This window comes from Myodes glareolus, chromosome 8, assembly GCF_982192425.1.
Source record: "Myodes glareolus chromosome 8, mMyoGla1.1, whole genome shotgun sequence".
Classification (NCBI taxonomy): domain Eukaryota; kingdom Metazoa; phylum Chordata; class Mammalia; order Rodentia; family Cricetidae; genus Myodes; species Myodes glareolus.
The window spans coordinates 91133825-91146394 of NC_142033.1; the positions used below are offsets into that span (position 1 = coordinate 91133825).

Here is a 12570-nt window from a genome sequence, read left to right on the forward strand (position 1 = left end):
CTTAATGGTATTAAGACTGATCATTATGGTTGCCTACTGGCAGCCTGATTCATTGGTATGTTTTATAAAATTTTAGCCTGATAGGTTTAACAGCCATGCCAATTAGTGTAGATATACTACTTCATCAGGAATTATGAAGAAGTATGTTTTCTAATGAAATAATTTCTTTCTGTATTTCATAGTCAGAATTCTTGTATTGAAAAAAGCTTTCCTTCATGAATTACTTAATTATCTTGAAATACAGTTAACAAAGGAAAATCAGAATAAATAGCTTAGTATTTTCCTTTAATTATTAATACGGTGAATGAGCTAAGGTCCTATTAACTATCAAAGGCAATTTTATACTACCATTAATTCGTGAATTTTAATATATTTGATGTTTTAAATCCCTTCAGATACATTTTCTGTAAATATTCTTGCCTGTCTTCAGAATTTCATGCTATAAAAGCTATTAAATTTTTTTTCTTATAGTAATATGCATGCCTTTGAAAGTCAAACACATTATTTAGAATGTCTAGATTGAAATCTCAACTCTATTCACTTTGCCTCAATATATACCTATCTAAAGCCTCGAGTCTTTCTCCAGAGAGAAAATTCTATTTCTTTGGTAAATACTTTCCTAACTTGTCCTCATATGTGTAAGCCTATACAGAGGACGCATGTCCTGACTCTACCTTGATTGTTTTTTTCATTTTTCCTTCTAAAATTTCTACCTCAATTTTCACCTTGAATTCTAAAGAAAATCTTTCAAGTTGGACTTGGGCTTCATGGATGTGCGGTGTAAAGGTGCATGCTTGTCAGCACTTGCCATGCTCAGGGACTGGAGACCACCAGCTCTAGCCTCATCACCTCTTCGGCTACACTATCAGCTTCCACAACTTAAGGGCTCTTTCACTACTTCGAAGAACTCCTTCCTATTCTGAAATTGTTATACTTTTCACAAATTTTAAAATCAAACATACAGAAAGGTTTGTTATTAAAAATATAATAAAGGTCTCTTGTTATTCTTTATCTAGAGCCAAATAAAATTAGTATTCTAACTCACATCATCACTTTTTGTGATGACTGCTTCTTTCATTTCTCATGGTCAATCAAATCACTCTTTATAATTTAATACTTGTTTCAAGCACTCTTTTGTTTCTATAAAGTTTCGTATGTTCCCAACTATATAGCTAAACAAAAACATGGTCCAGTGAGAGCGAGCATACTTCTGGAGGCAGGAACCCTTTAGGGAGCATTACTGTTGATAAATAGGCAAGAATCTTGCTCTTTGATGGCAAAGATTGGTCCCCATTTTTAAACTTTTTTTTTCTTTGTGAAATCAAAGTAATCACTCATTTTTAGGTCCTTGAAAGACAGCAGAATGAACATTTCTTTAAGAATGAAGTATGTACTACCAAATTTTATGAATGCTAACTCTTTAGTTTGTTCACCTGTTAAATTTGTACTTTCATGACCTTCAAAGTATCCGACACCTTCAGTTTTGTAGCTTAGCTTCCTCTTTTGACTCACCCAAGGTTGGGACCTGCTGTGCACTCTGCATCTTTTGTTTGGTGTGCTTGTTATATTACATGGTAATTTATCAACGTTAGGAGTTGAAAAGGGCTATGTCATTGTTTATGCAACTCCATGAAACTGCTGCAGATACAGTCCTCTTCCTCATGCAATAAAGAATAAGCTCACCACTGATTCTCTTCCATTTATCACTAATAGTGCACCCTAAAATTGTCATGCCACACAGAATTAGTGCCATTTGTCCTTTCTTGTTAGCTTAATCTTTATAAGGTACTTAGTAAACATGCTGGATTTATCGTTTATCACTGAAACCCATAGTAATAATGTTTTACCTTATTCATATACTTTTTCTGTACAGGGAATTTTTGTATATAAAGAGAAAATAGTAATTTAATCTTCACTAGCTGGGAAACTTTAAGGATCTTAATTTGTTACTTTAGTTCACCTAAAAGAGCAACTTTCCAAATATCACAATTTACACATTGTATTTCTACTGGGGCTTCTTTAAAAAATTAGCATTTTTATCTTTCCATTAAACTCAGTGAGAAAATTCTCAATGATGTTCTTGAGGCTAGGTTGTTGGTTCTTTGAGACTGTAGGATGTATTAGCACTGACGCACAATTATCAGATGTTTTATCTGGAGCTAGACATGGTGGCACCTGCCTATAACCCAACAATCAGGAGGCTGAAATAGGAAGGTCATGAGTTCAAAGCCAGCCTGAGCTACACGGTTGAGCCTCCTATGCCAAAAACCTAATGTAGTCAAACAAAAACCAGATTATGTCCTAGTCATGCTCCAGAACTAGAAGGAAGGCAGGTTAACCCGGTGCCTGGAGTGTAAGACTACAGGAGGCGGTCACACACTGTGACGCAGAGGGCAAGTTTACACATGTAGTGCTCTAACAGGAAGTCTTGAAGCTTTGTGCCATAGGCGTCTCCTGTCCTGCCCTCCTCTGAGCCACACAGTATGTATGTCCAAATATGCGTTGAAACTGATAGTTCTATGTGCCAGTGAGGTTTTCAGGTGATCTCTCAATTCTCTCATTGGTACAGCTTATGGTCTGAAAATTAACAGATCTCTCAGCTTCAGTACCTTTGGTTTATCTTACTTATGCTGAAAAGGTCTCATGTAGCTCAGGCTGGCCTCAAACTCACTGCCTCCTCAGGACAAAATTACAGATACACACCTCCACACAATTTCAGCATATATTTGGACATGCTTACTGTGTGTCTCAGGAGACACCTATGGCACCAAGCTTCTTACATTTATTTTGTGTGTGTGTGTGTGTGTGAGAGATTTAATGTACTGTTCTATGTTCTAGTCTTTGTGTGTTGGGGGTGGTATATTATTTACCCTGTGTACATGTGCAAGGTAAATCAAGGCTAAAGAACAGGTGGCATACACACACCCCATGAGAGTGGTGCTGAAAAAGGGATTAAAGTCAGTTTCATAGCCAGACACCTTAAATGGTCATGGTCCCACACACCCAGCTAGTGAGAATGCCAAGTTCTACTCTTGTCTCCACTGGCACTTTGAAATCATATCTATCTCTGAAATCATATCTATCTTGTTTTTTGCATTACAATCTATGACAAATAGTTAATACAATAACAACAAGACATATACCCATGGACAAAAGTTAACCTGGAAAAATTTGCCCAAACTATTTTTCAACCTTATGCATGAAAGATACCATATTATTTCTTACCAAACTGTCTTATATATTGCTCCAACAGTGTTTTACATTTCCATGTAGTTAATGTACATAAAATTTCCTCAAGAGAGACAGTAAATTCTAACATAAGTAAAAGGAACAATGTTGAAATTCTTCAACAAAGCACTTACTGCAATGAAATTCATAGTACATTTGACATGGGTGGTTTCTTCTCCTTCCTTTAGATTAGTATAGGTTACTTGTGTGAAGCTGCTTTCAAGTCTCCTTCTTCAAAGACCCAAATCTACTTACAGACTAGCTCAGTGGATGAGTACATGAAGTACCAGAGGCTCAGTCACAAGTTCATTAGACAAACAAACAAGCAAAATGGTATACAATGCATAATGCAAAACCATCAGCTTACAGACACATACTCAGTGAAGTATAATAAATTGACGTGAATTTTACATTTATTCATTAATTTACTGTTTATATGTGTACATGTGTGAGCTTGTTCATGTGGGGTGATATGTGTGTGTGCGCACAGGAGTGTGTACACAGGTGTGTATTCACATACGCATGGCTATATGAAAGTCAGAGAACAACCCTGGGTGGAGTCTTCTGGTCCCGTATACTTTTTTGTTCTTTTTATTTATGAGAGAAGGTCTTACTATGTAGCCCTGACTGCCTATGAACTCAGAGACCCACTTGCCTCTGCCTCTAAAGTGCTGGGATTAAAGGTGTGCCACCATGCTAAGCTAATCTGGTACAGGAGAATTGTCTATATTCTGTCAATCATATTTTAAATAAACGCTGATTGGCCGATAGCCAAGCAGGAAGTATAGGCAGGAAAACCAGACAGGAAGTAGAGGTGGAGCATTGAGAACAGGAGAATGCTGGGAGGGAGGAAGCCCATTCCTCCCAGTCCTGCCCAGACCACTGAAGAAGCAGGATGTGACCTGTTCAGCTGAAAAAGGTACTGAGACATGTGGCTATCATAGATAAGGATAATGGATTAAGATAAGTTACAAGAGTTAACAAGAAGCCTGAGCTAATGGGCCAATCACTTTATAACCTAACGTAGACTCTCTGTGTGATTTTCTCTGGAACTAAACGGCTGGGAGACCGGGCAGGACAGAAACACCAAGCAGGCCCTCTCGTTACACTAATCTTGTTATTTTGTTTTGCATTGTTGCTGTTGTCTTTAAGACAGAGTTTCACCCATTAGGCTAGGTTGTCTGCCCAGCAAAGCCCAAGGGTACACTTTGTCTCCACCTCCCTGGCGAGGAGATCACAAATATGCCATACCAGCTTGTGTACAAACTCAAGTTCTCATGCTTGTACACCAGCACTACTAAATGAGCATCTTGCCAGACAGAAAGTTTACTTTTAAATCACCAAAATGACCTTTAAATATCATGTAGCAATAGCTTTCATTACTTGGAAGCAGACTGTGTGAAGGAATAAGCATCAGCAGATGTTACCTTGGGAGAAGTGGAGCGCTCCCTCCCTGTAGGAGCGACTGGGCTTTCGCTGACTCCGGGCTTGGCTGGGAGGGTTGGTGGGGCAGGGGCCTTTCTTTTCACTCTCCTTTCAGCCTCCCCTTCTGGAACTGCAGTGACCAAATTGTTTGGAGAAGTTGGCTTGGGCTCATAAAAAGGATTGGATCTAAATGAAAGAAAAATTATCATTAAATTTCTCTCAAAAACAGTTTATTTCCACCTAAAGTAATAAAAAAAAAGTTCTGAAAATTGCATTCTCAAATAAACCCAAATCAGTGAAACCTAAAAGTTTGAAATAATGACTTTTATCTTCTGGGCCATTTCAATCCAGATTTAGAAATGATTTAAAAAACAAGCAAACCCAGGCAAGTACTCAATTCAAGATGGTGATGGCAGCAGTCACCAGCACTCTACAGGTCTCAGAGCCCGAGAGACCCACGGGGCTATGAGGGGAGATGCAGTGTCACCAGAACAACTTAAGGAGAGCAGGTCTCATGGGAAGATGCTTTTAAAAAGTGGTCTTGTGAAATCTGAGAAAATGACAGTGACTGCAGAGGATGGGGGAGCACGTCATTGTTGAGCGGGGCCTGTGCTCGGCCTGCCTGGAGGCGCTGCTGCTAGAGGCATGATGGTCATAGTGGGTTGGCCAGCTCTGAAGGCTGGGAGGTGTGCAGCAGCCTGGGGCCCTTGCAGAACCTGCCTCCAGACTCTGCCCTGTTATAAGGTCACCCTGACTCTGGACAACAAGAGGATATCTGAGATGGGTCTCAGCGACAGTCTGTTTCAGAAACCAGAAACCTTGAACCAGACCAATGACTCATTGGCAATAAGTATTTGCATGCAAAGATGTATGGGCAATATATATATACATATATATATATATATATATATATATATATATATATATATATATATATATATATAGGGTGATGCACAGCAGTCTGCAGTGTTACTTTGATGAATGAATGTGCAATACAGAGGTAGGAAAGAGGGCAGAGAGGAGCAGCGTGTGCAGTAGAGAGAGTGGCTCTGGACAATGCTGAGTGATGCTAGCAGGGTGGTGTGTAGCTGCCTGGAGCCCATGCAGAATCTGGCCCTGAATGCACTGCCCAGCCACATGATCACCCTGACTCTGAGCAACAAGACATCTGAGATGAAGCATGATTCACTTTCTGGATTAAGCACCCTTGAAAGACCTCCATAGTCTGTGCTGCTGCCAGAGGCCAAGCTGGTGTTCATGGTCCATTGTGCATCCAGGGGCCATGCTAGTGTCTATGGTCCATGCTGCCTCTGCAGGCCATGTTGATGCAGGCCCGTTGTCCATGTTGCCGAAGGACCCATGCTCCTGATAGAGGCCATGTTGATGTCCCCAGTCCGTGCTGCTGTTGAAGGCTATGTTGGTGTCTGTAGATGGTGATGCTGGCAAAAGCCATGTTGATGTCTGGGATCTATGCTGCAGTTGAAAGCCTCATTTACATCCACCGTTTGTGCTGCCTCCAGAAGCCATGTGCTGCTGTTATAGGAACGCTTCTTTTGCAGTGGCACTGACGACCTCAGACTCATATTTGAGAATGAGAGACATTGAAGGCTTCTGTGGCCACCTCTTCCTTCATCACGACCCCCTCCCCAACCAAATAGACAGGAAGCCATTAAAGAGTTCTTTAAAAATTGTAACAGTGATCCTGAAGTGTAGCTCTTCACAGCTGATGGCTTCGGGAAGGGGTGTGGGTGGGGAAGGACTCAGCTTTCTTTAAGGGGTTGGCCACTAATGCTCTAAGGAGTACATGGGAGTAATGAGTAAATTGGAGTTGGTGTATTTTTTTTCTTTTTACAGAGTTTGACAGTGGACCTGGGAAGAATAGGAAGTGAATGTGATTGGGGTGCTGTGTGAAACCCCCCCCCCAAATCAATAAAAATATTATGCTAGAAAAAGAGAATTCCTTAAAAAAAATCATGTGCAGTTTAAACTACTCTATGTAGGAACTCAGGAAAAGCATCTTTAAAGATGGGGAGTGCATCTATTTTTGGGATTCCCCCCAAAATGAAACAGAATAGAAATGTTATGCTGTACTCTCATATTGAGCGTTACAGTGGCTGCACTATGATCCCATAACAGAGAATGTGGACCCTTCTTTTCTCACATCCTCACCAGCATCTGTCATCTGATTCTTTAATAACAGCCATCTGAAGGGGGCAAAGGAAATCCCCAGTCAATTCTAATTTTCACTTCCTCAATGGCTAATTATGTTGAACATCCTTAAACACATTTATTAGCCATTGGTATTTCTCCTCTGAGGACAGTGTGTTCAGTTCTCTAGCTCACGGACTGTGCTGTCTTCTTAGTCATTCTTTATATTATAGATATGAAGTCTCTGAAGATGAAAGCTCGCAGAAGTTTCCTGACATCTGTAGATTCTCTTCTCTTTGCTATATAGAAACCTTTAAGTTTCACGAGGTTGCATTTTTCAACTGTTAGACTTGTTTCCTGTGCCACTGGAGTTGGGATTTGTGCGGGCTTCACTCTACACGTGGATAGTCACTCTTTCCAGCACCATTTGCCCATGACATTCTTTTCTCCAGAGTTTTATTTATTTTTTGTCCTTAAAAGGAAAAAAAAAAGTGTCTATAGTTGCATGACCCTGTTTCTGGGTCCTATACTCTGTTTTCTGGATCTGTGTTTGTTTTTGTACCAGCACCATGCTGTTCTTACCACTATGGCTTTGTTGCATCATCCCAGTATCTCTAGAATGAAGCCAACTTGACTGAAATGAAGGATTTTTTAAAAGTGTTCTTGAAATCAGTTTGCAGGTACTTTTTACTATATCCATTTCATATATGTATGCATGTGAACATCACAGCAACACTTGTGAGAACTGGCGTAAGGCTCTGCAGGTAGATTATGGAGAATTCTGGATCTATGTTCCTCAGAGGCATTAGTCTGCGTCTTTATCTAATAAGGTGTCAGTGCAACGTCAGCTTCATAAAAAGGATTTGGTAGTGTTCCTTCTTTTTCTACTCTATGAATAATCTGTGAAACATTTAGTTTCTTTAATGGTCTGGTAGAATTCTGAGGCAAATTTGTCTGGGTTTGAATATTTTATTTTGTTTTTGGTCAGGAAATCTGTCCTATTTTTTTTAAACTATAGCTTCACTTTCCTTCCTTGTTATAGATACATTTTTTAAAATTTCCATCTCGGTTTAACTTGGGCATACATTTAGAAACCCATATATTTCTCTTTGATTTCCCAATTTGGTGGAATATATTTTTTAGGTATGTCCTTATGACTTTTTGTATCACACTGATAGCTGTTGGCATTTCTCCTTTTCATCTCTGGTTTTATTATTACAGGTCTTTTCTCTCTTATGGGTACTTTGGCTAAAGGTTTGTCAATATTGTATATTTTTTCAAAGAATCAATTGTTCCTTTCATGAAATATTCTTGTTTTTTCATTGATTTTAATTTTTTGTTGTTGTTCACTAGTTTTAGTTTGGCTGGTTCTCCTTTTTGGGATGTTGTAAAGTGTATCGTTATATGATATGACTTCAAATGTAGTCACGTTGGGCTCTATGGTTCCCTCTTGGGGCAAGGTTTCATGGTATCCCATAGATCTTCTATGTTCTGTTTTCATTTTCATGCAATTCTAGGAGCACTCTACACTTTCTTTTTCATGACCAAAGCATATTGCTTGGTCTCTATGAGTTTGTGCATTCTGTGTTCTTTTTCCTCCTATTGAATTCTAGCTTTATTCCTTCCAGTGCTCTCTTGCAGAGATGGTTTGGGAGTCATAAGTTGCTTTAGCCTATTTTGTCATAGAAAGTTTTCCTTCTCTTTCAGGTATGAGAGTGGTATACACAAGTATGGATTGACAGATGTGACTCTAAGAACTTGAAATGCACCCTTCCATGTCTTTTGGATTTTAGTGCTTCTATTAAAGACTCAGCTGTTCACATTCCACAGGGGTCACTGGGTTATTGAGCAGATCCAACTCTTCTCATTCATGCCCTTTGCTCCACTCCTTCCAAAACCAGGTCTGACAACCTATATGGTCGAAATTGAGACATGTGGTAAGTTGAAACTGAAGAAGATAGAAATGCAAGAGAAAAATCCTCTACCTTCAAAAGAAATGACTGAATCAAGTTGGCGAGTCTTAATGACGCAAGCACCACTAACAGCCACTGTACATTTCACAAGCATTGCCTTCTTATATTACTTCTTATAGGTATTTAACTTTGTCTTAGTTACTTCTCTACTGCCATGAAGAGACTCCTTGACCAAAGCAACTTATAAAAGAAATAATTTAATTGGGGGGCTTGCTTACAGTTTCAAAGGCTGAGTCCATGACCATCATGGCAGGGAGGAGGGCAGCAGGCAGAGATGCATGGTGGTAGAGAAGGGGATGAGAGCTTATATTTTATCCATAAGTCGAAGGGAGAGAGAGAGAGAGAGAGAGAGAGAGAGAGAGAGAGAGAGAGAGAGAGAGAAAGAGAGAAAGAGAAAGAGAGACACAGGAGACTGGGACTGGCATGGACTTTTGAAACCTCAAAGTTCACCATCAGTGACAACACTTCCTCCAACAAAGCCACACCTCCCAATCCTTCCCAAACAGTTCCACTAACCAGGGACCACACATTCAAAAATAAGCCTCTGGGAGCCATTTTCATTCAAACCAGCACAACTCTGTAGGATACAGAGGTTAAACCAGGCTTAAAGGACTGTGCTGCCCCTTTTGCATCAAGCATCAGAACTGCTGACAATGGAAGCCAGGCCTTCATCTGCCAGTCTGGTGGCCAGAAAAGGCATGCTGAACGGAAATGCTGGTGGGGTGTGCTGAAATCCACATTAACGCTCAGGACAAGGTTCCTGCAGCTGGTAAAAGGCAGTTCAGTTAGAGTGTTATGTTTTGCTCAAATGATTTTAATAATTGGAATGCACACCTTTTTAAAACCGAAAAAAGGAGAAAAACTGGCTGTTATACTGATGGGTCTGCCTTTATATGTCACGTTCCATCCCCACTCCCCTTTTTCTTTAAATCCACTCTGAGTATTCTAGGATATTTCATGTTTTGGATATAAGAGGACGCAGATGGATTTAATGAGGTAACTGAAGGTGCTCTCACTTGGGAAGGCACCAAGGCAGTCTCTGCCTCATCAGGCGCCATGCTGGCAGTTCTGTGTATCCTCTCAGCTCATGAGCAGCTGCGGAGGAGTGTGCTGGGTGGCCTCTAACTTCAGGAGCTGGGGGTGAAGGTGGAAGGGGGTACAGGTGGAAGCTGTGTGACTGCCCCAGGTATGGAGGAACTGTAATTCTCTTCCTTCCCAGGTTGGTCATAGTAGGCAAGAGGGCAGAAGGGATGACTGCTCAAGGTGGGGGAAGGGTAACTACTCTAGCTTCAACTAGAAGGGTAACTACTTCTAGGCTGCGTGGGGCAGTGGGTGTAAAAGGTAGGGCTGGGAGGTCTTGAGGCCTGCAACCTTTAACTTTTAAAAACTGGAAAAAGAAAGCCAGCTGTTACTCTGAGAGTCTGCCTTCACGTGTCATCAGACCTCTCCCTTTCTTTCACTTCACTCTCAGGTTTTTCATATCTCAAGTTTAGGATGCAGATAATTTCTTTTATGGTGGTGTTTACTGGTGTTCTATTTGCAGTGGCATCTCTTTTCCTAGATTTAGGGAATTTCCTTCTATGATTTTACTGAAAATATTTTTGTACTTTCAGTGTAAAATTCTCCTCATGCCCCTCATTCACAAATCTGCTCTTTTTGTAGTGCTCCAAAGATCTTGTCTATTCTATTAAAACAGTTTATTACACTTGTCATTGAGCATGAGCTCAGGGTGGCAGAAAAGTTTGTCTATTTTGGCGTTCTCTGTATCACTGAACAAAAAAAAAATTTTACCTTTGTACTATGCACTTGAAAATAAGTTAGTTGTATCACTAACTTACCGTCCACTGAAAAAATATTAAATAAGTAGTAAAATATAAACATAAATTTAAATGGCATTATTTATTATTACTTATTGTTTGGAATTATAGAAAGATGACCAGTGTTGGTTAGTTCCAAGAAGGATTACCTAAAATATACTGAAAATACAAAGTATGAGTATAATAAATCTGTAGTCTTTTTCTTTTGCAATTGTTTCACTAGGAAAAAAATTTACAATTAAAGTAGACATGTAGCTGAATAAATTCAGTGAGGGACTTCCTTAAAAAAAAATGACAAACATCATACCAGAAAAGACTGCATATGGATCCTTAAAAGGTCACACATCCACTAAGCCTTATCAGCTTCCACTTTGTCACAGAAACCGAACAGCTAACAACTGGTCAAACACACAGACACTTGAGAAATGGGCAGTCCCTTAGTGTAAGGACACACACTAAAAAGCAGTGAAAGTACACGCCTTCTCTGGCGCTGACAGATATGCTGGGGCTCTGCAGTTCATTTTACATACCTAAGGACTTGGTACTGTTTATCAGGACTGACACAATTTTAGGTCACAGGACACAAGAAGAGCATGGTAATGGAAGATGAGTCACAGAGCTCTGGCTTGGTAAAAGGTCACAAGTTTATTACTGAAGCTAGAACATAACACGGAAGATCTGTGTCATTTTATCATACCTACAAACCTCTGGAGAGAAAAGATGAGAAAGGCCAAGAAATCAATGTCACCTAAGTTCTTCTGGGAGCTATAGTCTAGTGGAAATGCAATCTTTAGAACTTCTGTGCATGCTTTTAAAAGGGGGCTTTTTCATGGATTCCCACACTAACCCCAGGCGATTGAGCAATTTAGAACACCTTTAAAAGGCTGGCTTTGGTTAAAAGGAAACACCTAGTATTCTGACTTTAGTTTTTACAAAGGCATTTAAAAAGTTTAAGTAAACATTGCTGTCTCCTTAATTTGTTAATAGGAGACAGCAGGGTGTGTATGTGTGTGTTATGTAATAGGCATGCATCTGGGAATGACTGAATACTTTAAGTTTGCATTTACACTCAAGCACTCTAGGTGTGTGGCTATTACTCAGCACCTACACCACCCATGAGAAACTTCACTTCCATCACACATTAGCTGTTCAAAGAAAACAAGCATAAAAACTTGGGCCAATTTTTTGATCTGGATTTGGAATAAGATGGTTTTTATGTTGTAATTGTAAGGACTTGAGGATGTGAGCTTTCTCAAAATGTAGCCACAGGGCCATAAAGCTCATGTAAGAATCTCTTTCTCACCTCTCCATGTGTATGTTTGTGTGTGTGTGCCTATGTGTGTATGTAAATGTGTATACCTGTGTGTATATATACATGTGTGTACCTGTGCATGGGTATACATGTACATACCTGTGTGATGAACATGTGTGTGTATTTGTCAATGTGTGCATGTGTGTATATACCTGTGTGTGTAATGTATGTACATTTGAATTTGTGTGTGTACCTGTAGATATCTGTGTGTGTGTAAAATGGAAAATGGTTTAGAAATGCAGTTCCAGAACAACATAAAAAGAATCAAATTCTTCATTCTATCAAACAAAAGTCTCAAAATATTTAAAGTTCCCTTAAATAATCTTTTTTCTAAGTTCCTACCTTCCCAATCATTGCTAGCTTGATGTGGTTTCTAGACATTTCCTCTGTTGCTCTGTGGTAACAACTGATAGAATGTCTTTGGAATATGCAACTTCTACAGGTACACAGTTCTGATGATGAGAGCTGACCATCCTACAGCAGAGGGGTTATATTACTCCCCATACACAAACCAAATTTCCAAATTGTGATTTATCAAATGAGGCTTTTTTCAATCATGGTCATTTCAGCTTACTTCTACTATTTTAAAGATTTTTCCTATTAAACTACATTTTTAAGGAATAATACCTTTCCCCTATATTTAAATGTTAATGACTAATATCCATTT

General features: G+C 39.5%; 1 protein-coding gene across 12 annotated transcripts in view; it reads right to left on the bottom strand.

The window, feature by feature from the left end:
• Nucleotides 1–12570, bottom strand: part of Ehbp1 (EH domain binding protein 1) — a 263173-nt gene that overhangs the window by 117250 nt on the left and 133353 nt on the right. For all 12 annotated transcript variants that reach the window (XM_087909201.1, XM_087909209.1, XM_087909211.1 and 9 more), the window contains one exon: nucleotides 4656–4839. In XM_087909201.1, coding sequence (XP_087765327.1) covers nucleotides 4656–4839 — 184 coding nt within the window. The remainder of the gene's footprint in view (nucleotides 1–4655; nucleotides 4840–12570) is intronic.